Source organism: Paralichthys olivaceus, chromosome 10 (genome assembly GCF_024713975.1).
Source record: "Paralichthys olivaceus isolate ysfri-2021 chromosome 10, ASM2471397v2, whole genome shotgun sequence".
Classification (NCBI taxonomy): domain Eukaryota; kingdom Metazoa; phylum Chordata; class Actinopteri; order Pleuronectiformes; family Paralichthyidae; genus Paralichthys; species Paralichthys olivaceus.
Genome location: NC_091102.1, coordinates 7,416,315 through 7,440,187, shown reverse-complemented (window position 1 = coordinate 7,440,187; position 23,873 = coordinate 7,416,315). Strand labels below are relative to the sequence as shown.

Genomic DNA, 23,873 nt, shown 5'->3' with positions numbered 1-23,873 from the left:
TGGACAGAAAATGATCAGGAGGCCTAAAAATAGAGTTTGAGTTAAGACTCTGCAAATAATAGAACCATGATAGCAAGTCATTCACATCGTCTTCATGCATTCAGTTCGATTATTTAATTTCTAATGGAAAAGTAGAGTTAATCAAGTTGAACTTCCACAAGGTTTTATTTTATTGTCTTAACATAATTAATGTTTTTTCATAGCTTTTGTTATACAATCAGTCAATTTGAATAACCAGTTACACACGTGGAGCTGAATTACATAATATGGGGAACTTGTGTTCTTCATTCAGTGTGTAACTTGAAAGGCATGCACAGTATATGGACTGTTCAAAGAAATCCTTTCAGACTCTTAATGAAAACCACACAGAGCAGCTTCACATGACCTCGAAGCACAACAAGCTTCTTTTAAAGCATTCAAACATGCTCTGTGTAAAAACCCAGTGTTTACTTTGTATGACATGTATATATAAAATGTAATTTCAAGGTTATATGGATGTGGATCAATTTGTGAATATAAACATAAGCATATAAACCTAATCACAAACAAATCTGCAAACTTGTTTAATACAAATACCAACGCAAATCAGGTTGTGCTTCAAGGAACCACAGGGTTGCATCATATTATACCTAACCAGTTGAAACAATTGGAAGCGCATGAGTAAAGCAGATTTAAACAAACGTTTTGTATTGTAACTCTCGTTCTTTGAGAGACTCTTTCAGTTTCAAACTATTTGTTAGAGAAACCACACCAGTGTTTATTCAAGCTTATGTGTCTGGTAAGTTTGGTCTTAACGACGCTACACAAACGGGGAGAAACATCAGGATTGCAGCTGAGACTGATTGCTTCCAAGTGACGTCATTGGTGCAATATGGCAGTGCTAACATCTGACTGGCAGAAAGACATTTTCTTAAGGCAGACGTAGGAATATTTTCAATGTCAACATCGCTAACTCAGATACATCAACTCATTGGAAGAGGATTAAAAGATGATTTAAAAGGTCCACTGTGAAGGATTGAAGCATCAATTAACATAAATGTAATATAATGTTCATAGTTGTGTTTTTTTATTCGAGTCGAATCACCTGAAACCAAGAATTGTTACAGTTTAAATATTTACATCGAGAGAAGGTCCTCTTCCATGGAGTCTGCCATGTTGGACCACCATGTTTGCACAGTAGCCCTGAATTTTCAAAGCATAGTCTAGATCTAAAGAGGCGAGGGCTGTTCAGGTGCAACTTCACCACTAGGTGCCGCTAAATCCTACCCACCTTGAACCACTTAGTATACACAGCTGTATATTTCTACATTTTCTTCTTTACAAAAGGTTCAACAGGCCTTTCAGTTTCAACTTTTCACCAAACTATAGTCAAATAACTGGAAACCTTACAGCATTACAGAGTGGGGTTCAGTGTGCACAGCTGCCACCACACCTCCACGCAGCCTCAATCTTTCCTCTCGCTCCCCCCACCTAGATCTTTCGGATCTGTATTCTGAGATATGGGGTCCTCGCTGCCAGAGTGCTACCATGACAGCTGCCCTTGCTTTGCAGCAGACAGAATTAGCAAGATAAACAGAGCCAGAGACAGAGGGGCCTAGTTGTTGTCCAGATAAGTGAGACAGTCTTCTTCTTTTACCCTCCATAGAGAAATAACCAACTTATTAAGGCCGGGACTTTTCACTGAAACTTAGTTAGAAAAACATGATGTTATACTGCGGAAGCATCGGGGGCAGCAAAAGTTGACAAAATTGACTTTGCAGAACAAATCCAGGCCAATCCAGTCCATAGATTAGATGGCAATGAAAACTAAATGACGTTGACATATGTGTACAGGAGAAAGCTTTCATGTGGGAAGAGGGCAACAAAATAATGTCAGATCAGTCTGTTAAAAGGTTTTTCCACTTTAAAATATTAAAATTGTTATAAGGATCCTCTGCGTCACTACTTTTTTGCAGGATCTTTTGACACGTGCCTCAAACTGATGCATGTCACCCTAACGTCAAGATGATTCTAGAGGAAAGCGAGTCACTGCAGCCGGTGTCAAGTTGACTGTGTCCGTCACCTGAGAAAGAACAAAGAGGAGTGAGAGAAACCCCAGCGTCTAAATAAAGTTCCCAGTGACTGCAAGGGATCGAAACATCTCACCAATCTCCGCAGGGCTTTAGCAGCCTGCGAACACAACACCAGTCTAAATGACCGAGGCTTTGCCGGGTCATATATAGACCCACATCAGTGCCACGGCACCAAGGGAGGAAAGAGTGAGAATGAGCTCAGGAGGCTTTTAATCATCATCATAAATTCAATGTTAGGTGACGAAGCAACGCATGAATACTTTTAGTTTGTATTTAAAATAATAATTTCCTGTGCTTATATACAGCCCATTGTTAAAAATCAAACCATCAGTTTTTAGACTTGTTACCCTTTTCGTCTTTATTAGCAGCACTGACAAGGACACACTTCTCCTCTAAACTTGTCAGATAGCTTCATAAAAATCTGAAGAGCCAACATCGTGGTATGTTTCATTATTTCCCAAAATATTTTACGAAAAGTCAAATATACAAATTTCTGCTGCACATCTTTGTATTTTTTCAGTTTTCCTCTTCCTTCAATCATGTCACAACCTCTCCTCTTTATCTGTTGACCCTTCAGAGGGGCCTGACCCTGACTGCAGGACTCAGCTATTCTAACCATATACAGAACAGTTAAAAGTAGCTCCAGCAGCTTTAATAGTAAAACCCTACTTATGAAGTGATGCATCGGTAACCATCTAAGGATACTTACTGCAGTATATCTAGGATGCTTATTTTTACTTAAGAACTTAAAGTGCATTTTATTGACAATGCCTTCAGTGGGGTCCAAAATTCTGACCCCTACCGTAAATTCCAGGTATAACATCCCTACATTGCCGTCAATTTATAGAAAATTCAAGAAAACGTGCAAACACACCGGTTCACAGTAGTAGTAGTATTTTAAGTACTTTTACTTAAAATTTTAAGTGCAAGTTTAAGACTTTGACATTGGTTCTTTAACTCAAGTAAAAGAAGAGAGTGCTATTTCTACTTCTGGATCTGTTTACATGTATTTATATATAAAGATAATTAGGTTTGGATATAATATCCTGCAGAATGTTTCACACACAGAGGTGAGATATCATGCAAAGTAATCACACTCATCTGTGTCTGGCTTCAATATGAATAATGGGAACTTACGTGCTCTCTTCTTGCAATAATACTTTTGCAGCTCCTCCCTTCAGTCGTGTCTCAGGACACTCACAAGGCATGAAATGCACCATTAACTTGAACTTAATCCATATGGTTAGTTGGTGTCAACAGAATTGGACTACTCAAGACAAGTAATGACATTATCAGAGCTGTAAATAATCTAATAATGGTACTAACAATAACAGAAAAGTGTCATTCTATTAGTATTATATGAAATATTATTCATTGTGTTAATTAAATGTAAGGCTACAGATAACAACCAGTTAGCTTAGCATAAATACTGGAGGAAACAAGCAAGCAAGCCAAGCTGTATAGAGTTGATATGTCTGAAGTGATCAATACAGCGAGTCTCACTCTGTCCGAGGACCCTAACCCGAGCGTATGAGTGAAGGGATGGAATAATGATCAGCTCCACTTAATCCCAGCAGGACAACAAATAATCAGAAGGTAATCTAGTCAAGTGGGTATCAAAAATCTGATGAAAGAGCGATGGAAGTCTCAAAGTCTCTTCTTTGCTCACATGTTAAGCTGTAATTCACCCAATACCCACCGTGGGAGCCCAGAACAATTCTGTCCCTCTTCGTCGGTTAATTGCCCATTTGAGATCTTCATTATGACACTGCACATTCTTTAAAATCAGTGGCTGAGATCTATTTCAGACCATTTGACTGGCAGTGCAGTGAAGTTCTTCCAGGGGATCACATGGATCCTGGATGACACAGAGAAATTCCAGTTCAATTGGTTGCTGTGGTTTTAATGATTAACGGTTTACTGGTGATGATGGGGTCTGCCTGGCTTGACCTTTACACACGGCTGTATTTGCAACAGAAGTAAGCGCCAGGCTTTAGCATCACGATAGCCGTGCAGTGCCCAGACAGCTGCACCTTTATCCGCTGGCTTTAGCAGCTGAGTCGGAGGCCTGGATCCAGAGAGTGGGGTGGGGGAGGGAGGACTGAGTGCCAGCTGAAGGCGGGAAGAAACCAGAGGCTGGGGGGGCCGAGACTGAGGGAATGCCTTGCACAGTCTTTCAATTGGTCATAAAACAGATTTGTCCCTTGAGGTAGGAATTAGAGCAGATGTCTGAAATGAAGGGAACTGAGCTGAATACTTTATTTCCAATACTGCAATACTACTGCCACAGGAGTATAGTTGATACTTTACACAATGACTTAGCTCATAAGCTAACATAAAGATGCTGAATATGCTAAATGCATTATATTTGCATTGAAAATATATTGAGAAATAAAATAATATATGTGGACCTTTTTTTGGACCACTCTTTTTGTGTTCAGATTATTATATTATTATTATTTATTATTATTATTTGATGCAATCCAATGAACTGTGTTACTAATTACAAATTTGCCATGTAATATTTAACTTACTAGTAATTGACTACATGTCATTGCATCTCACTCAACCCTACCCAAGCTTGGGTAAATACATATTAATATTATTATTTGTAATTGCAATAAATTAGGAACATGGTGAACGCATGTGATTTATTTATGAGCTTCAGTTTCATGGGGTAAATAGCTTTTAAGATGCCACATGTCTGGTACATGCGAACTAATCAAATATATTCCCAGTCTCGTCCTCTGGAACTAGTACAACATCTTCTTCTGTCCTCTTTCTGCAAACCGCCACCTGACATCAATTTGGACCACAAATTCAAAGGACACAGCTTCCTCTTTGTCCCAGCTGCCCATTTTAAATCCGTTTAGAATGGTATTCATTAAAACATTGCTGAGCTATTATCTACAGTTGAACACAAACAGAGCACAGATTATTTCTTGGTTGGTCTTTTAGTTTGTTTTAGATTGTACCAAACTAAAAGACCAACTGGTAGCCATGCCTCTGTATAGTTCTAATATACATGTATACACATACAAAGCCAATTAAGAGCCATAGATACATACTGTAAAGCTATTGTTTACACACACAGAAAAACCGATTCAACACTTAACGAAGCACTTAAATCTTTATGGCCTGTTTCAAATAGCACACTTCAATCTTAATGGAACACTGCTGACGCATTTTCTCTCTGGAGAGAGTCCAGGGACCACCGGGTCAGGAAAACTTACCTCAGAGAGAGCGAGAAGGAGAGAGAGAGCGAGGGGTGGGGGGGAGAGATGAGAGGAGAAGTGGGGGTGATGGAGGGGGGTGATGGAGGGGGGTGTTCCAGCGCGAACAAGTGAGAGTGGGGTTGCAGAAAATAGTACTTCAGATTTTCTTAGAAACCATGTGCGTGCCTGTCTTCACTAGACCAGATAACAAATGCAACACTTTGGACGTTGGGGAGTAAAAGTGTTTTCCCCTGTGAGGGGGAATATAGGGGGTTAGAGACAGATGAGACACATGAGTAGGGGACAAACGTCACAGGAGAGCAGATCTTTGACATTTGACCCTTGGCATCCTTTAAATCTGTGTCAAAGGCTATAGGAATATTATGTAACAGATTGTGTGTGTGTGTGTAGAAAGACAACGATGAGAGGACCGGTTGCCCACTTTCCAGGAGATGTGGCATTGAGGAGGATAAAAAAAAATGGAAAAACAAAAAGTAAAATCGGAGAAAGAATCCTCAGTATGGAAGTATGTGAGCAAATGAACTACAACTGAGTGACCTTAAAAGGCCATGCGGTCAGACTGGTGACTGAATGACCGGATGAAAGCCATGGGGCCTCGGGGTTATCTCTGTGAAGTACGGCTGTATTTATAGATCAGTTAAAAAAAGATATCCTGCTCTCTTGCTACCACTCCCTCCATGGCACCTCCCCCCTTTTCAATTAGCCCCCGATGGGTGGAGTAATGCAATCAGGAGTAACTAAAGTGCCAACGGAGCGCCCTCCCTCAGTCTGCTACAGACTCCGCACAGGCACACACTCCTCAGACAGGAAGGTAAGACCCAACCTCTGTTCAGCTGCTCCACTCTCCATCCATTCACCCATCCATCTTCTTCCCCATCCATCCTTTCCACTGGTCTTCATCCACCATGTCATCCATTCCCTGCATGGGACAAAGCTCCTGTTCCTGCCTCTCCTCCCACCTGCTCACGTTCTCCCTCCTTCCACCTGCACAGTCTCCTCACTATTTTACCACCTCCTCTCACTTTCTCCTCTCCCGTCTGTCTCTGAGACGGCCATCCTTTTCATTTTTATCTATTTTTGTCCAGAAAAAATGTACAACCCCCCTTCGTCTACCCCTTGTTAGCATAGAACATTCCAGCCTCCTCTCATCTCTCTTCATCACCCTCACACTTCCCTTTAGCAAAACTGTGTTTATGAAGGTGTCAGCCCTCGTATAAATGGTGGTAAATTCTATTCTGGCAAACTGTTTTTTTTTTTTTTTCCAAGTGCACAAAAAGGTACCAGTTAATTCAATGGTACAAAGGGAATGGAATTTTGATGAGGATTTCCTCCAGAATTGTTGCCTTTGTGGAGTAAAATTTTTCTATAAATAAGAGGTTGAACTGTCGGATAAAGTAAAATTTGAACTTCTTGATATGGTTGGGTCATATTTTAAAGATCTTTAATCTTGTAGATTTTGTGAAAAAATAATTTCAACTCAAATTCTAAAGCTATAAATGCACAAAGAATTGATTTTCCATGTAAAAACAGGATTAAATAAGCATTTTTTGACCTTTCTCGAGGGACAGGGTGCACTGGGGTCTACACTGACCATGTAACTCGCTCCTGCTCTGTTATGAGAGACTCGTGGATGGAAAGCATCAAAGACCCCAGGAGCTGGGGAGACAGCTGCATGGCATGTCCACATAGCAAGAGGTTTTATTTGTGGCCATCTAGATTATCCTTTTTTTATTTTTAGGAGTCAGATAAATCCTTATATAAGTGAGGTGAGTCATTGTGGGGGACAACAGACAATGAGGGAATGTAGGAGGGGTTGACCACGCTCGGCGCAGAGAGGACGTGCACGGATTAAAACTTATTTACTGTACTAACCTTCTGAATGTGAGGAACATCACAAATCACTCACAGATCTCATGCTGAACCAGTGAAGGGGGACGACACAGTGACCACACACAGGGGAAATTCTGACAGAATAAACACAATAAAACAACCAGAATTAAAACCAGAAATCCACGAAATAAAGAAAAGCTGTGATAAAAGAAGCAGAAGGCAGGAAATAATTCACAAATGGGTATAATTTCCCTTGGGTCTTTTACTGAGGAATCAACGGATGTATCACATGAATAGTAGAGTAAGTGAGTTAGTGAAGAACAAAAAAAAAACCTCTGGTGCTATAAACAGCTGAGTGTATGGGAACAATTGACAACTGCACCATCTCTATTTTTTTCTCATCTTCATCACTGACAAATACGCACACAGTAAAACATGTCGCCTAAACTATATTTGGTGAATGGAGAGAATCTATTCACAGGTGAGATAACCCAGGGGCTCAACAGCCAGACCACAAACAGCTGCAGATTGTGAGTAGTTATTATAACAAGTGCCATTCAAACCTATACTTATGCACACACACACACAGACACACACACAGACACACACACACACACACACACACACACACACAAACAATGACAGGATACAGTGATCTGTTGCTGACAACTGGAGGTGAGGTGATGGATGGGTCAGCGTACAGTGGCATGGTGGGTGTTGGAATGCACCGGGTCAACCGTTGATCGTCTCTAAGCAGGACTGATAGCAGTTATTTATATCCTCCTCATCTGTCACCTTCTGCTTCTGACATGAGAACAAAATGAAGGGGGCTGCTGAGAGATGGGACAGGGAGATGAAAGGGGAAAATGCATTGTGGAAAAATCCATATCCCTGATATTATGCTACTGTTTCCAGGGAAATTGTTATGGCAACGAATTTAAAATCTCTACCAAATTATGATGGTGTCACTTCAGAAATTTTTTTTTGCTGACTAAAAAAGTCTTTATGTAAAACGATGTGTAATCATCATTGCTGCTGTTTCCATAAAGTCACATATTTCTCTGTGTTCTTTGCTCGCTCTCTCTCAGGTTTAGCGACCCCTGTGTCAAAATGACTGAGCGCTACGACTGCCACTACTGCAAGGAGTCCCTGTTTGGAAAGAAGTACGTTCTGAGAGAGGACAATCCCTACTGTGTGAAATGCTACGAGAGCCTGTACTCCAACACCTGTGAGGAGTGCAAGAAGCCCATCGGCTGCAACACCAGGGTGGGACATTTCACGATATATACTATAACACACTCGTTCTCTCTCTCTCTGCCAGTTTCTGTCTCGATATCTAATCAGCATCATTTGGCGTTCTTCTAGGATCTGTCCTACAAGGACCGCCACTGGCACGAGGACTGTTTTAAGTGCTTCCAGTGCAAACGCTCGCTGGTGGACAAGCCCTTCTCCACCAAGGATGACCAGCTTCTCTGCACCGAGTGCTACTCCAATGAGTACTCCTCCAAGTGCCATGAGTGCAAGAAAACCATCATGCCCGGTGAGGAGGACACAAAGAGAGACACTACTTCAAGTTTGGCGTATAGTAAAATAAAATGAACAGAAATAATCCAAAATACAGTGTAATACACTATACTAGTGTATTACACTTATACATATATATACTTATACATGGAACCTTATAAGTCATAAGAGATCTAGGTAAAAGCAAATATTATAAAAACGAGTCTTAAAACTTAAATTAAGATGAGCTTTGAGGAATAAATAGTAAAACTAGAATAGCACGCAGAGAGCATTCCTCATGAAACCTTCAATACACCTGGATATTTGGTTCTGCAGACTCTCATAAATATATTTTTTAATCAAGATCCATGAATTATTCCCAAAATCAGTGAATGCCAAATCTTGAAATGCTTCAGAAAAAAAATCCTGGAATCTGCTCCCTGAATCAAAATACAAACCAAAATTTAAAAGATTCCTTCCTGACACAAACTGCATCTTTTCACTAGGTTTCGTGGTAAACTATTCAGTTGTATCTTCTAGACTCCAAACCACATATTTATTTATTTTAATTCTGACTATTTCATGTTCTCATTATTGCCTTGTTTTTCTGAAGGCTCCAGGAAAATGGAGCACAAGGGCAACAGCTGGCACGAGACCTGCTTCACCTGCCAGAGATGCCAGCAGCCCATCGGCACCAAGAGCTTCATCCCAAAGGACACCCACAACTTCTGTGTGCCCTGCTACGAGAAGCAGTTTGCTATGCAGTGTGTGCACTGCAAGAAGGTAGGACGCATCATAAAATTCAGTGTTGATGATTTTCAACGCTCCACAGTCACTCAAAGAGCCATGCTTACTTCTCTATCTCTTACCAGCCCATCACCACTGGCGGGGTGACCTACCATGACCAGCCCTGGCACAAGGACTGCTTCCTGTGCACCAGCTGCAAGCAGCAGCTGTCTGGCCAGAGGTTTACCTCTAGAGACGACTTTGCTTATTGTCTCAACTGCTTCTGCAACCTTTATGCCAAGAAGTGTGCCTCCTGCACCACACCCATCAGCGGTAATCACTGATCTCCTTGATTCCTAACACCACCTCTCGTGTTCCTCTGACGTCTTGACTCTGACTTGATTCACTCTTTCAGGTCTCGGAGGTAGCAAGTACATTTCCTTTGAGGAGCGCCAGTGGCACAATGACTGCTTCAACTGCAAGAAGTGCTCTGTGTCCCTGGTCGGACGTGGGTTCCTCACCGAACGCGATGACATCCTGTGCCCAGAGTGCGGCAAGGACATCTAATTCAAGCCGAGGGATGGCGGAAACCGAAGACACCTGATTGGATGCGAATATGATGCTGCGGGAATGAGAAACATGCAATAAATAGTATCTGAGCACAGAGCCAAGAATCTTTTGCAGTTAGCATTACTGAATGTAATTTGTTCTATTACATGAGATAAAAACTACTAATAGTGGTAATTTAATTTAGGGAGTATATTTAAGTTAAATGTTCACTCTGAGAAAAAGTTATTACTAACAAAGCAGCTGTTGGCAGGAATGTAAAAACATTTGCTCTGCAACATGTCGGCACAGACCCTATCTATAATATGAATGCAGACTTTGACTTTCTTTCATAATAAATACTGCTTTGTGCATGGATAAGCTTGATGCCGTAATTAGTTTGTGGTTTTGTGAATGAGTTCTGCTATAACAAATAAAATATATTTCTTTGCTGTTATAACTGTGAATTGCTGCTGCGCATGAAATCATTTTTCATACAAAAAATTATCACAAAGGGGTCAAAATGTTTCTGTTGGCAAACTTTAAGCAGAAACTGCACACATATTTAATATATAAAATGAATGAATGGAAATATATATTAGATTGCTGTGTCTAAATCACTTAAAACAATTTAGATTTTTGTATTTATTACCACAGCAGTCATTCAACATTGAGTATATTATATAATGCATGTTAAAATGCCAGCTTTTAAAACACAAGTCATAAAGCTGCTGACTTACAGTTAAATCAATAAGATATCTTCATTGTATTGGACAATTTATTAAAAAAATTCATTGTTACAAACATGACACTTGATCTGACAGTTCAAATATTTTATGAAACCATGTGTTTCTGATAAACTCTGGCTACAATTCTTATCCACAATATCAAATAAATCTGCTTTCTTCTGTTTAGTCCATATTCATTTTTCCCTGAAACATTAAAAGGTGAAAATGACAAACGAAAGTTTGCTGCTTTGTCTGCGTCACCATGGTTACTTGGTAGTGGATTATGTAGAAGTGTTCCAAAACCATCGGAAAATGCTTGATACTGCAGAAAATGCCGGTTCATTCATCCGCAAGTACGCAAATCTGTGTACAATCCGATAACACGTCTTAAGTGTTTTAGTTTCACCCAAATTAAAGAGCAATTTATTTTTCCGGAAATCGCTTCGTCTTTGCCGTTTCAACAGCAGAGATGCTATACTGCCACTATCAAGTACTTTAGAGCTGAGAAGAAGTGATTTACTGTAGTGGGGCATTAGCCAGAGCCACATAAATTGTAAGCAATATCTTGCTGGAAGTATTTAAAGGAAGTTGTGTATTCTTAGATGTATCTATTTGTGTTCTTTTTCAGTTGTGACTGTCAAACTAGATGATAAAAGAAGTTCTATGGTATTCATTGTCTGTATATGTTTGTTTTTCATGAGTTTATCCTGAGTCAGGCCATAAAACAATGATAGAAACCATCACTTCAATGCAAGGTTAGTAGCATACAGCTGTTAAAATATGCTATATACGTTCTTTTTTCTTAATGCAGTGGAATCAGATCATTACTTGTCATCAGTCCAGGTATCGCAATCGCGTAGGGGAAAATGGTATCGGAACATCTCTGGGATTAGGATGCTGACATATAACTTGGAAAGCATTTTTTCTGTTTGTAATTATTAACTACACTAATTTTTTTTTTTTTAATCAAAGCACACACACACTTTCTAGAATGCCCTGCATGTTCAATGTGAAGGTTATGTGTTTTATTTAACACATGTATACATCAACCAACTAAAGCAGGACAAAATGTTTACTTTTAAATACTTCAACAAAATATCTTCACAATGCCTCTTGGCTATCGCACACTTTGTCGCTCTGTGTCTCAGACTGTGAGAATAGTTTAGCCTCCGTTTGATCCTTTAAAAAACACCAAACCTTTACATCAGTGCAAACCAATAATCAAGGCCCTGTAACCAAAACCAACTCATCTAGAGAAACATAATAAGAACATTTCATTTCCCCTGAATGGCATTCAGGAGTCGCAGATCGTTGAAGGTAAGGGCACTTGAGGTTGAGGAAAGCTTCACTGCTCCATCGTGTCAGCTCTCAGGACTCAGTGAGAGAGCAGGGAGGAGGCCTTGACACAGGTAAAGGGTTTTCACCTCCCTATCTGATGCGATTAGTGAGAAGACTGTGATGGGAAGAAAACAAAGGTAGTGAGCAACCTCGAGCAAGTCATCCTCCAGAGCCTGAGCTCTCATCAGGTCTGATGGAAGAGGGGTCGGAGGTCAGGGCCACGTCACATGCTGGATCTTTTTCTTCACCTCTGGAGAGTTGAGTGGAGCCTGAAGTGACGGAAGACGAAAGATCAACAGTTGTTAGAGATAGTGGTCAGACAAATAACTGATGCAGGAGAATCTGCAATGTGTTATTGATCCATTGGTAATAATTTGATTAAAAAAAATTATTTTGAACAAAATCAAAATATATAAGTTGCAAATTCAAATTTTTTTCTCTCTGGCATTTCAGGCTCCTTGTTCAGTCTCTGTTATGCACATTTTTTAAAACTAAAAGCTCATTACAAAGCAGTAAATCATTACAGTGGGGCACCATTTTGTCATGTCTATATGTGTCTATATTAAACATCAGACAATCCCTATATAGCCTTATGTGATTTCCAGCTCTAATGAAGATACAATCAATATAAGCAACACAAAATAATATAGAAACGTATGCATTTAGCACAGTTAATTTCCATGTTGTTTATGACTGGGGTGAGAAAAAAAAGGTTCCTACCGAGCTGTTTGCTTCTCGTTTGAGGTTTGCTGTGTCAGTGCTGCGATGAATGGACGAGGACGAGGTGTTGCCTGATAGCTTGCGGATGGGGTTGGACAGGTTTGCAGCTGGAGGAGGTTTTAACCTGTCAGTGATTCCTGTTGACGCAGTGGTTCCCTCTGGTTTCTTCACTTTCAGAGGGCCGGAATGAGATGAACTGCCATCGAACACGATCAGAGGCCTTTTCCTATTGTGGTCATTACTGGAACTAGACAATGACCAGATAATAATGACAATAATCAGTTCCAATCCTGTCCTGCTGTTTTCAGACATGACCTGCAGAGGAACTCCGGAGTATTCGGGCTGGACATTCTCCACAGTTTGTCTTTCACACACACACAACAGGAACAAATCCTCCGCAGGATTCGGGTGAGGGTGTGTGCAGCAGGCAGAGGCAGGATTTAATGCATGAATTCCGCTGTGGAGATCACATGTTTTTGTTTACAACACATGGACAACACACACGGTGTCGCCCTTTGTCACCAAAAATTCTCATGACATCTTTGTCTGTGTCTCTTAGTTGTATGGCATCTCTTTTTCCCACAGAGATATTTGTTTTCTGGTTTTTCTTTCTCATTTTTGCGTCTGGGTTAGAAGAGTCAATAACTCTGCCCACTTGCTCACTGTGAATCGAGCAGAGGACCTCCTGTGTTCTCACATCGACTCCTCAGGACTTTATACAAGGCGGACAGGTGGAGAAAGTCAGCAGAAACTCGGGAGGGTCTCACTTGGTCTTTTGCGTTCATGCACCTCCTCTGGAGAAACTCCGGAGTATCTCCAGAGACCAGTGCAAGACAGCAGCATCGAAAACCTGCCATCTCATGGCATCATCCTTACATTTAATCTACACTATCTGCAACAACCAGCTCCCCTGTGCTGTTCAGGATTGGGAATGAGATCAGCACTTGGGTTAGGAGCAGTAATATCAGCTGTTAGCTCCAGTTATGGTTACGTTTCATTGCCACTTGCTTGTTTGTGGCTTGTCTGTCACCTTGAGTTCTCACAAGCTACTGCACAGATTTCCATGAAATGTTGTGGTGGCTCATGACCCAATGAACAACCCATTCAATTTGGGAGCAGATAAAAATAAACAGGCAGATCCAGGATTTCCACTTTTCTGTTCTTATGGTGTTTGCCTTAGCAGAGGTATGTGAATACATTTATTATCATCCATCAAGTGTCTTTGATAGCTAGCTAGCTCTATCTTTCTGAGCCGTACCTTGTATCACATGGTATCTACCAGTATTACTACACAGGGATAATAGTCTTTGTATGTGCGGGGACTGTCTCCGGTCTGACCTGTTAGCGGTCGGTGGTCCTCGGCTCCTCGTCACCCTCCTGCCCCAGCGGCTGTTGGGCAGAGTCCTCTGCGGCAGCGGGATCACATGCCGGAGGTAGAGCTCCGTGAGCCGGTCCCGACTCCCACAGTCTCTGGTGCTGACACTTTTCTGATTCAGACATTTTAAAACACCGTCATCTACTTCCACAACACTCACCGATACTACAGCCTGTTAGCCCGCATGCTGACACGACAGTATTTCTGATTTTTTTCCACATTAAAAGGAACTTTGCACGATTCTCTGCTAGAAGTAACTCACCTCAGTTAAAATGAGCTGCATGAAGTCTTGAGACAACAGCTCAGGATGTAATAACAGATCCACATCCGAGCTACTGGCAGCCTTTCTGTCCTGTGCCGTGGAGGCCGCCATATTGGATGCTCATCTGTTCCCAGAATGCACCGCGTCAAGTCACAACAATAGAGTGAGAGACTACGACCGATAATAATAATGATAATATTAAAGATGATAATAATAATAATGATAATAATATTAAAGATGATAATAATTATTATAATGATAAGAAGAAGAAGAATGATAATAATAATAACAAAGAAGAAATATGTGATAGAGAGCAGACTCCCTCTGAGCTTGTTTGTGGAAGGTGGTGTGAAAAACAGATGTGTACTGGTCTGGCAGAATGACAGAGGTGGAATGGGTTATAGAAGATGTGGAAGGCCTCGTGTGATGAGAATTGTGTGGGTGTAGTTGTGTGTCTGGGTGTAGAGACGTGATATTTGGATGGTGCCAGCTTCTCGAAACCTTCCATCACTAGCACTTATCCTCAAGGGTCAAGGGAGGCCTGGATCCCAGCTGACATTGGGTGAGAGACGGGGAACACCCAGGTCGCCATCACACAGCTGACACTGTGACTGTGTTTTTACAAAAAGCCTCCTCGACTGACGTCTCTGTAATCAAGTGACTTGTTTGATCCAGCTCAGTAAAGTGATTGAGTTAGCAGAGTAATGTGATTAAGAAGCAAACATGAGATTTAAATTAAGATAAAAAAGACCATGGGTTGCTTGTCCAGCTGTTCATACATGTAAATGCAAAAGGCACAAATTCATTTAAATTCAAATCTTTTGGAAATATTTTTTTTTCTTATTAACTTCTTGAGGCAAAAATCATGGTTTCCGCAGAATGTCCACCTGAGCAGGAGGAGTGTCGACAGCTCAAATTGAATATGTTAGTATTATGGATATGGATACTATCTGTGGTCCACAAGTTGGAGAAATTAATGCACCGCCCTCTAATACTACTTTAATTAAATCATTAATGTTCCTTAAACCAGTTGAAACAACTGAAAAAGTGTTTTTTTGTGTATTTAAAACAACATTATGAGCTGTAGATTAATAGTTTTCTTGAACCTATAGTCTGAGACCTGGGGAAATGCCAACATATCTGATTAGTTCATCAATTCAAATAGAATGAATCACTCCAATGAAACAAATTGCAACCTGAAGTGAGTGACAAATGGAGCTAACTTGATTTGCAATGAAAGAACAGTGCCATCTTCCTGCTTTGTGCTGAACAGCACCTTTATTTAGTTGGATGAGGCTGCAGCTTTGACTGCAGAGGTTGAATAGGTCATTTGCTAATCAATAGCTAACAGCTCCTGTCATTCCACCATCTTACATTGCATGCTAGTGTGTGTGTTATATAAATGCAGATGTTACACAGTCTTTATTAACTCAGTATATTTCCTTTATGATCCTGCGTACCTTGTGTATGTGATTTTCATTCAAACACTCCAGTCCATCAATTTGAAAATTATGTTTATCAATCAGAGCACAGTCATTCATCATTTTTTTTTCTCAGATGACAAAAGTTTGTTACTGCACAATTAAAAAAGCCTTCATACTTTTCTCTCAGAGCAATAAAACCATACATGTTTTTTTTATGAAACTTATCACATAATCAACAACTGAAGAATTATCACCACTACTACTCATACACTGAATACTGAGTTAAGTCTGAAGCAACAGAAGAACAACGATAAAACACTTGAGGGACAAAATATGAAACAGGGAAATAAATGGAAAGTGAAGGATATGATTTTTTTAAATAGAAATAAGTTTCAGTAGAATAATGACCATGAGGCCAATTTTTTTATATTTCACACAAAAGATTCCCACCACAAGGTCCGTAATATGCATTACCATTGAACATTAGAAGTTTACAATTTATTTTATATATATATTTATAGATTAATACCTTTCTGGCAAGAAAGTTTTGCAAAAAGTGCTTCAAGTTCATTAACTTTAAACTGGCGACCTAGTACATGGGTGCTCTACCTTCAGGATATATTTCCTCTCATGTTGGACATTTGTTTTGGATTCTCAGCGCGGCTGGATGGACAGCCATTATTATTAAGTTGTTTAAAACCAGATACAATTGTTGACTGGATTGACATTATTTATGACATACATAGGATAGAATTACTTTTTCTATCCATTCTCTCTTTGTAACACCATTTGAGTACGAAGGCCCATTCTTTTGTTCCACTGGACAAGTTAGGTTAATTTTTATGTTACATTTTATTTTTATATATTTTTTTGTGAATCTATTATTTGTTTATGCTATTGGTCTTTATTTGCGCTGTACTTTTTATTTTAATTTGCCTTTATTGTTTTTTGCTACAAGTCGTACAGACGGAAGAGATTAAACTTTAACTGTAAGTACCTTAAGATCATTTTCATTGTTTGCATGGACCATGAGAAAGAATTTTTGAAAAGAAGTGGAAATTCAAGTTTTTCTGATCACTCAGAGCATAACTTAAAGTGCATTGAAGTTAAGATGATAACTTCATTTTTGAGGTGAGATTATTTGGTAAACAACCAGTAAATTATTTTAAAGGTACTTTATTGGCCTCTCATTGCTTATTATGAGGATCATTAGGAGTTTAAAACAGTTGATAGGAAAAGCTACTGGTTTGAGCGTCTATCAAACTGGTCCTCCTCGTCTCACACGGCTGACTGAGTCTCACTACACACATAAATGTTACTGGGCCTAACTCTCCTGCGGCTCCTGCCCGGCACTTTGGGACACAGTCTGCAGCTTTTGGGAATGAACTCCTGACAGGCCTCCCTGAACTTCCTGATCCTCCAGCAGTAGATGACGGGGTTGAAGACCGTCTTCAGGTAGCTGAGCCACAGAGCGCCGATGCTGATTGGGTAGAAGACCGGGCTGTAGTAGAACTGCCGGCTGAACACGGCCAGCAGGCTGACCACGGTGTGCGGCAACCAGCACACTGAAAAGCCCACAAAGAGGATGAGGATGGTGGTGAAGGCTCGGGTCTTGAAGCTCATGTCCACTTTGACCTGAGGGGGGCGCTGCAGCCCACTGAGTCTCATTTTGCTGACTTGGTTGAGTGCTGGCAGACAGGAGTGCTCACTGGCGTGGTTGTGGATGCGCAGGGTGTTGTGGCGTACCGTGTTGAGGATGCACATGTAAGAGTACAGCATAACGGTGAATGGCACGAAGAATACTGCGACTGCCAACAGCACTGTGTACCCACGGTCTGCCACAGACTCGCTATATCCCAGAACACACTGCGGAGCCCAGGCACCCCCAATACCTGCTGCGCCTGTCCTCCACCCGACCACAGACGGCAGTGACACACACAGGCTCAACACCCATGAACCCGCGATCAACAGTTTAGCTCTGTTGGGAGTCAGCTTGTCCTGCCGCTGTACGATGATGAGGAATCGGTCCACGCTGATGATGAGGAGGATGGACACTCCCTCCAGGACAAACAGCCAGTACAGCATGATGGAGGCTCGGCAGAACCCACTCCCAAAGCTCCAGTCGGCAGTGGCGACGGTGACGGCAGTGAAGGGCATGCAGAGCAGAGAGAGCATAATGTCGGAAAAGGCCAAAGTTGCGAGGAGGAGATTGATGGCGGAGCGCATGGCGGGTTTCTGGTAAACAATCAGACACACGATTGCATTGCCGAGGAATCCGATGGTAATCATGAAGATCATTATGGCCGCCAGAGTCACGCGCAGAGTGACTGATATCAGCGGGGTCGTGGCTTCTGACGGCAAACTTTCCTCCGGCTCCATGAAGTCACAATTCTCCAGCAGGCTTTCATTATAGAAAGCCATGGCAGCTATTATCAGTAGATATCAATCCAAAGGAAGGTGTTCATGGTTGATCGTATGTCATATACACATTAAGTTGTTTTTGAGACGCTGGTCTTCCATGGGGATACCTGTGAAAAAAACAGGAGAATATCCATCTTTAACAATATTTAGTAAAGAAAAGCAAGAACACCTCAACTTTTGGGAAGTCAACCGTCGTTATTAGAGGCAGATCTAGTACCTTTCTACATTGAGGGTAAAAGAGGGGCCACAAATTCCATAGAGGGTCCATTTACATGTCGTATATCCATGCACATAATTAAATATTAGGGCTGTCAGTTTTGCCAACGTGTCAAGTTTGAACAAAGTCAGATGAAGTTGAACACTTGCTCTCCTGTGGTGCACCCTCACCTTTGATCGTTACTTCTCCTCACATACTCTGATGTCCAGATTTATGTCTAAACAAATTTTACTCTATTGATCTTCCTGAACTGACCTCGTTAGTTTCATCATCCAAACCAACTACTTGTCAGCTGGACTCTGTTCCAACTAGACTTTTTAAAGAAGTCCTCCCCCTAATTGACAGCTCCATATTAAATCAGATTAACATGTCTTTGCTAACCGGCTACGTACCACAGGCTTTTAAGGTAGCCATTATTAAACCTCTGCTTAAAAAGCCTACGCTTGATCCAGAGGTTTTAGCTAATTATAGACCCATATCCAACCTGCCCTTCATTTCCAAAATCCTAGAAAAAGCCGTTGCTAACCAGCTGTGTGGTTACTTAGATAGTAACGGTTTATTGGAAAAATTTCAGTCAGGATTTAGAACCTATCACAGCACAGAAACAGCACTATTGAAAGTCACTAATGACCTTCTTATGGCATCAGATGATGGACTTGTCTCTGTCCTCGTCTTGTTGGACCTTAGTGCAGCCTTCGACACAATAGATCATAAGATTCTGCTACAGAGATTAGAACAACATATAGGAATTAAAGGAACAGCACTACACTGGTTTAAATCATATTTATCAGATAGATTCCAATTTGTTAATGTTAACAATGACTCCTCCATGCACATGCAAGTTAATCATGGAGTTCCACAAGGTTCTGTCCTTGGACCAATACTCTTCACCCTATATATGCTCCCCTTAGGCAACATTATCAGACAGCACCACATATAATTCCACTGCTATGCAGACGACACCCAATTGTATATTTCCATGAAGCATGATGAATCTAATCGCCTAGTTCAACTTCAGGAATGTCTCAAAGATATCAAGGCGTGGATGACCCAAAATTTTCTACTTTTAAACTCAGACAAAACTGAGGTTGTTGTAATTGGCCCTAAACATCTCAGAGAAACACTGTCTGACCAGATAGTCACTTTGGATGGTGTCAGTCTGGCTTCCAGCTCCACTGTGAGGAACCTTGGAGTGTTGTTCGACCAAGACATGTCATTTGACCCCCATATTAAACTAGTGTCTAGGACGGCTTTCTTCCATCTGCGCAATATTAACAAAATTAGAAACATCCTGTCTAAGCAGGATGCTGAAAAACTAGTCCACGCGTTTGTAACCTCTAGATTAGATTACTGCAACTCTCTATTAGCAGGATGCTCCATGAAGACTGTTAAAAGTCTCCAGTTGGTCCAAAATGCTGCAGCACGAGTGCTGACAGGAACTAGAAGGAGAGATCATATCACTCCTGTCTTAGCTTCCTTACATTGGCTCCCGGTAAAATTTAGAATAGAATTTAAGATCCTGCTCCTCACTTTTAAAGCCCTCAACAATCACGCCCCCTCATATATCAAAGAGCTGATAACACCTTATTATCCAAGTAGATCACTTCGTTCCCAAAACACAGGCTCTCTAGTGGTTCCAAGAGTCTGTAAGAGTAGAGCAGGAGGTAGAACATTTAGCTATCAGGCTCCTCTCCTGTGGAACCAGCTCCCACTCTGGGTTCGGGAGGCAGACACTGTCTCAGCATTTAAAGTAAAACTAAAAACGTTCCTTTTTGATAAAGCCTATAGTTAGGGCTGGATCAGGTGAGTCCTGAACCATCCCTTAGTTGTGCTGCTATAGGTTTAGACTGCTGGGGGAACGCCCATCATGCACTGAGCACTTCTTCACTTCCCTCTGTCTCTCTGTCTCTCTGCCCCCCCACACTCATTTATTTATTTATTTATTAGTTTTAACATGTCATCATGTCAAAGTGTCACTTTGTCCTCCCATAGTCCCTCTGGCTCTTCTCTCTATCTCGTTTCAGATAACTCCGGCACCGGGACTACAGGACCACAACGACCACCATCACCATTGTCTGCATTTATTACAAGAACTCAGCAATTTATTAATATATCTAGTCATGTTGTAGATCTATACATTGTTATTGTTATGGTTAGCCTTGATTTTGATGGTGCCAAATTGTTACCGGTCTCTCTCTCTCCACCTCATCTCTCTTCTCTCCCCCGCTTTCCACCCATCTCTCCTTTCCTCCCCCCTTACTTTTCTTTCCTCACCCCAACCGGTCGAGGCAGATGACCGCCCACATTGAGCCTGGTTCTGCCAGAGGTTTCTCCCTGTTAATGAGGGAGTTTTTCCTCTCCACAGTCGCCTGTGCTTGCTCATTGTGGGAACTGTTGGGTTTCTCTATGTTAATATTGTTTTAAGGTCTTGACCTTTAAATGTAAAGTGCCTTGAGATAATGTAAATTATGAATTGGCGCTATATAAATAAAATTGAATTGAATTGAATTGAATGTCCTAGCTGTCTGCTCAGGACGGCTCTTCATAGCAAAACAACGCAACATTGCTGGCTTACTTTACTGACAGGTCAAGAGAGCATACAAAAGGTCAAGATGAAAGTGATCGCCCTCTGCTGGATCAGGAGGCAAAACTACACCAGACGTTCTGATGCATTTCAGCTATAGGGCAAATCGGCCCCTAGATCATTACATGAAAATTATACTTTACAATGAATGGATATCATCATGTAGAACCATCAACATTGATACTGTGTGAATGTGTCTCATTAGATAATCTGTTCAGCTGCTCAGTGACAAACAATGAGAGGAGGAATGACATCCCCATGATACTGTGGGAGTTTTACAAGACATATGTCCGACCCACAGATGCACCACACTGAAATATATATATATACACAATCACAAAGGACAGAGATGTGCTGCTCAACAACCTGCATGAGATTAATAATTAACAGCCGAGCTGTAATGTTTCACACATGAACAGAAACACACACACATTTGCACAACACACATAAAGTGGAGTATGAGTACACACCCATGGTACAGCTGCCTGTCTTTTCTTCACTTCAGACTCTGATGCAACCTGGATAAAGCGGAGAGGCATCTTCAGGACACAAACACAGGACACAGTCTGTTGCTATGGTTTCCACCTGCAGCTCCTACAATGGTGGGACAGTGCAAATGTTGACAATGTGTTGAGGTTGTTGTGGTGTTCAGGTTTCAGATCGTTGTGTTGCCGCCTGGGTGTAGCAGGCACACATTTTGACTTTTTGCACAAAGAAGATAAACAGCAAAGGCAAAGACAGTAAAAAAGGCTCAGTTCTATTAAATGTTCCATGACAGTGTGAAACTGAGCCGACATGAAGTTCACTGAATGTCCTCAAAATGGAACCGCGAAATAAAAATCTTGCAATTTTCATACTCTGAACAAAATGTGTGCCATTACAAAATGTTCTCTCCGGTGATCGTAGCTAGATTCTTGCACAAAATCCAGGCCACTGGATAGCATTACTGGTTGTTGCCAAGGTAACAAGGTCACCAGCACCATGGTAACAAGCAGCACAAGCTCTCATCCCCTGAAGAAGTGTCTATACCAAAATATTTTCCACATCATATGATTTCAACACGCATGACTCAACATAGGAATTAAACTTAGAACAGGACTTAAAAATATTTTCAATCAAATTAGAGCAAAGATGACTTGTCAGACATAAGGGGATAAACATAGGGTCATAGTAAGCCAGTACCTGTTTCTTCTTTCATGTCATTACAATTTGGAATAAGCAATAAAACTAAGAATAAATCTGCTAAAATAAAAATTAAGACAACGAAATTAGACATCGATCCAAAATCAATGGATTCTACATGATAATAAAACCATTAGATGATAAAATGTTTGGTTCTTAGATGATTATTTCAACAAAACCCAGTGGCTTCAGGCTGTTTAGCTGCTGCTGGGCTCAGGGACTGACTGATCACCTGATAAGAGACAGTGACACAACAAAAATACAATATACAAATATGAGGGTGAATTTAAACAGGCTTGTATCATTTCAGAGCTGTTAAAATAAAAGATTATGATTGCAGCCTCACAGCTCCTGGAGGCAGACCCTTACTTTTTCACTGTGATCCATTTGTATGATGCCATATCCTGTTTTCATGTATGGTTAATCGATGCTTTAAATTTAGTGACACTGAGGGATTTTACACAGCTTTAGCACAAAGCATGAACACGGTCTGTTCTCACATCTGCATCACATCAGTTCATCTCCCACACCTGTGTTTGCTCTGCAGGGAAAACAGGTCGACTCCCAATTTCAGGAAACAAAAAAAAACAAAAAACGCAAAAAGCCTGATTTCTCTCTAAGCACCGAGCAGGGGATTACAGGAACAAATCAATACACATCTGAGCATTAGCCAGACACGAGGAGGCCTGCCTACCTGCAAGGTTTCATCTGAGAGCGGGTTTTTTTTATTCTGCGTCTTTCGTCGAGGCAGTCGGTGCGATTCTCCCAGCAGAGCTTTTCCAAAAATATTCCACTTTAAACGTTTCACTGGCGGATCAATCGCCATCGGTCCGCCTGCGGAAGATGCTGACGCCACAGGAGCAGGATGGTCACTGATTTAAAGGAGCAGTGTGACCCAGAAAATAAATGTAATGAGATACTTTATGTGGTGCCAAACATATCTGCTGCGTAAAAAACGCATAATTGCACATTTGGTTCCCAAAAAAGGCTAAAAAGTGACTCAGCAATGACAAAAAAACAAATATTAACAATGATAACTTATTATCTACAATATCTTGTAGTGTAGATGCCCTCATTTCAAAGTTGCTATTTATCCCGGTGAAAAGGATCATTTATATATATTACTTTTACTTTTATTGAAGATTTAGAAGAGACTTACTCTTTGTGTAGGTAATTGTAGGTTTTGGATGCTGATATATTTCACCAGCAACAGCTCAATTTACCATATTTACAATATTTTGACAAATAAATATCAACCTCATCTCACAGGCCTGTAAAAATAAATCAAAAACGTTTTAAATTGACATATGTTTGGAAGATACGCATTCAATATTTTATCCAGGAGATGGCAGCATTACACCTCAGATCCACTTTGCCTCGATTAGAGGAGCCACCTTTGGTGTTTATAGGTATATGTGTTTAATTATTATTTTGTTATGTTTTATTTCTTATTTCTGTTTTAATTCAGAGTTTCTCAAGTTGCTCTGGATCTTTAATTAGAAGATGAGTTATCAGGAATAATTTTAATCAAGTATAACATGCTAAGTTGGCACAACCTATTTTTTTTTTTTTTAATTTGAATTCAATTGTAATGAATTTGAATTGAAAATCTGTTATTATCTGTGTATTCCGAGTTTTTACACACTTACAACTCGATCACACTTAGTATTCTTTTCATGGGCATGCTTGTCTAAATTGGCATCATGCCC

The 23,873-nt window shown here is 40.7% G+C and overlaps 3 protein-coding genes across 5 annotated transcripts; 1 reads left to right on the top strand and 2 right to left on the bottom strand.

Annotated features, from left to right (window-relative positions):
* The first annotated feature begins 5,963 nt into the window (after window positions 1-5,963).
* fhl2a (four and a half LIM domains 2a) lies at window positions 5,964-10,380 on the top strand. Its single transcript, XM_020100613.2, has 6 exons — window positions 5,964-6,119; window positions 8,227-8,404; window positions 8,504-8,678; window positions 9,255-9,424; window positions 9,514-9,700; window positions 9,783-10,380. The coding sequence occupies exons 2-6, from the start codon at window positions 8,249-8,251 to the stop codon at window positions 9,932-9,934; spliced, it is 840 nt and encodes a 279-aa protein (XP_019956172.1). The 5' UTR covers window positions 5,964-6,119; window positions 8,227-8,248; the 3' UTR covers window positions 9,935-10,380.
* A 297-nt stretch (window positions 10,381-10,677) lies between these two features.
* c10h2orf49 (chromosome 10 C2orf49 homolog) lies at window positions 10,678-14,497 on the bottom strand. Its single transcript, XM_020100614.2, has 4 exons — window positions 14,337-14,497; window positions 14,038-14,186; window positions 12,700-12,946; window positions 10,678-12,248 (listed from the first exon to the last, which is right to left on the bottom strand). Exons 1-4 carry the CDS (start codon window positions 14,445-14,447, stop codon window positions 12,192-12,194), a joined length of 564 nt encoding a protein of 187 aa, XP_019956173.2. The 5' UTR covers window positions 14,448-14,497; the 3' UTR covers window positions 10,678-12,191.
* Window positions 14,498-15,837: 1,340 nt separating this feature from the next.
* On the bottom strand, window positions 15,838-23,049 carry gpr45 (G protein-coupled receptor 45). 3 transcript variants are annotated; one of them, XM_020100558.2, is made up of 3 exons: window positions 22,859-23,049; window positions 21,453-21,576; window positions 15,838-18,288 (listed from the first exon to the last, which is right to left on the bottom strand). In XM_020100558.2, exon 3 carries the CDS (start codon window positions 18,179-18,181, stop codon window positions 17,039-17,041), a length of 1,143 nt encoding a protein of 380 aa, XP_019956117.2. In that variant the 5' UTR covers window positions 18,182-18,288; window positions 21,453-21,576; window positions 22,859-23,049; the 3' UTR covers window positions 15,838-17,038. The 3 variants fall into 3 exon arrangements, with proteins under 3 accessions (XP_019956117.2, XP_069389107.1, XP_069389108.1); XM_069533006.1 differs by having other exon boundaries at window positions 21,453-21,500; XM_069533007.1 differs by lacking the exon at window positions 21,453-21,576.
* Window positions 23,050-23,873: the final 824 nt, after the last annotated feature.

Excerpts from the sequence above, each read along its gene's own strand:
- fhl2a (XM_020100613.2), top strand. The coding sequence starts at position 8,249 with ATGACTGAGCGCTACGACTGCCACTACTGCAAGGAGTCCCTGTTTGGA. Across the intron at positions 8,679-9,254 it reads CAAGAAAACCATCATGCCCG|GCTCCAGGAAAATGGAGCAC; the intron begins GTGAGGAGGACA and ends GTTTTTCTGAAG. Across the intron at positions 9,425-9,513 it reads AGTGTGTGCACTGCAAGAAG|CCCATCACCACTGGCGGGGT; the intron begins GTAGGACGCATC and ends ATCTCTTACCAG.
- c10h2orf49 (XM_020100614.2), bottom strand. The coding sequence starts at position 14,447 with ATGGCGGCCTCCACGGCACAGGACAGAAAGGCTGCCAGTAGCTCGGAT. Across the intron at positions 14,187-14,336 it reads TGCAGCTCATTTTAACTGAG|AAAAGTGTCAGCACCAGAGA; the intron begins GTGAGTTACTTC and ends TGTCTGAATCAG. Across the intron at positions 12,249-12,699 it reads AACGAGAAGCAAACAGCTCG|GCTCCACTCAACTCTCCAGA; the intron begins GTAGGAACCTTT and ends CCGTCACTTCAG.
- gpr45 (XM_020100558.2), bottom strand. The coding sequence starts at position 18,181 with ATGGCTTTCTATAATGAAAGCCTGCTGGAGAATTGTGACTTCATGGAG.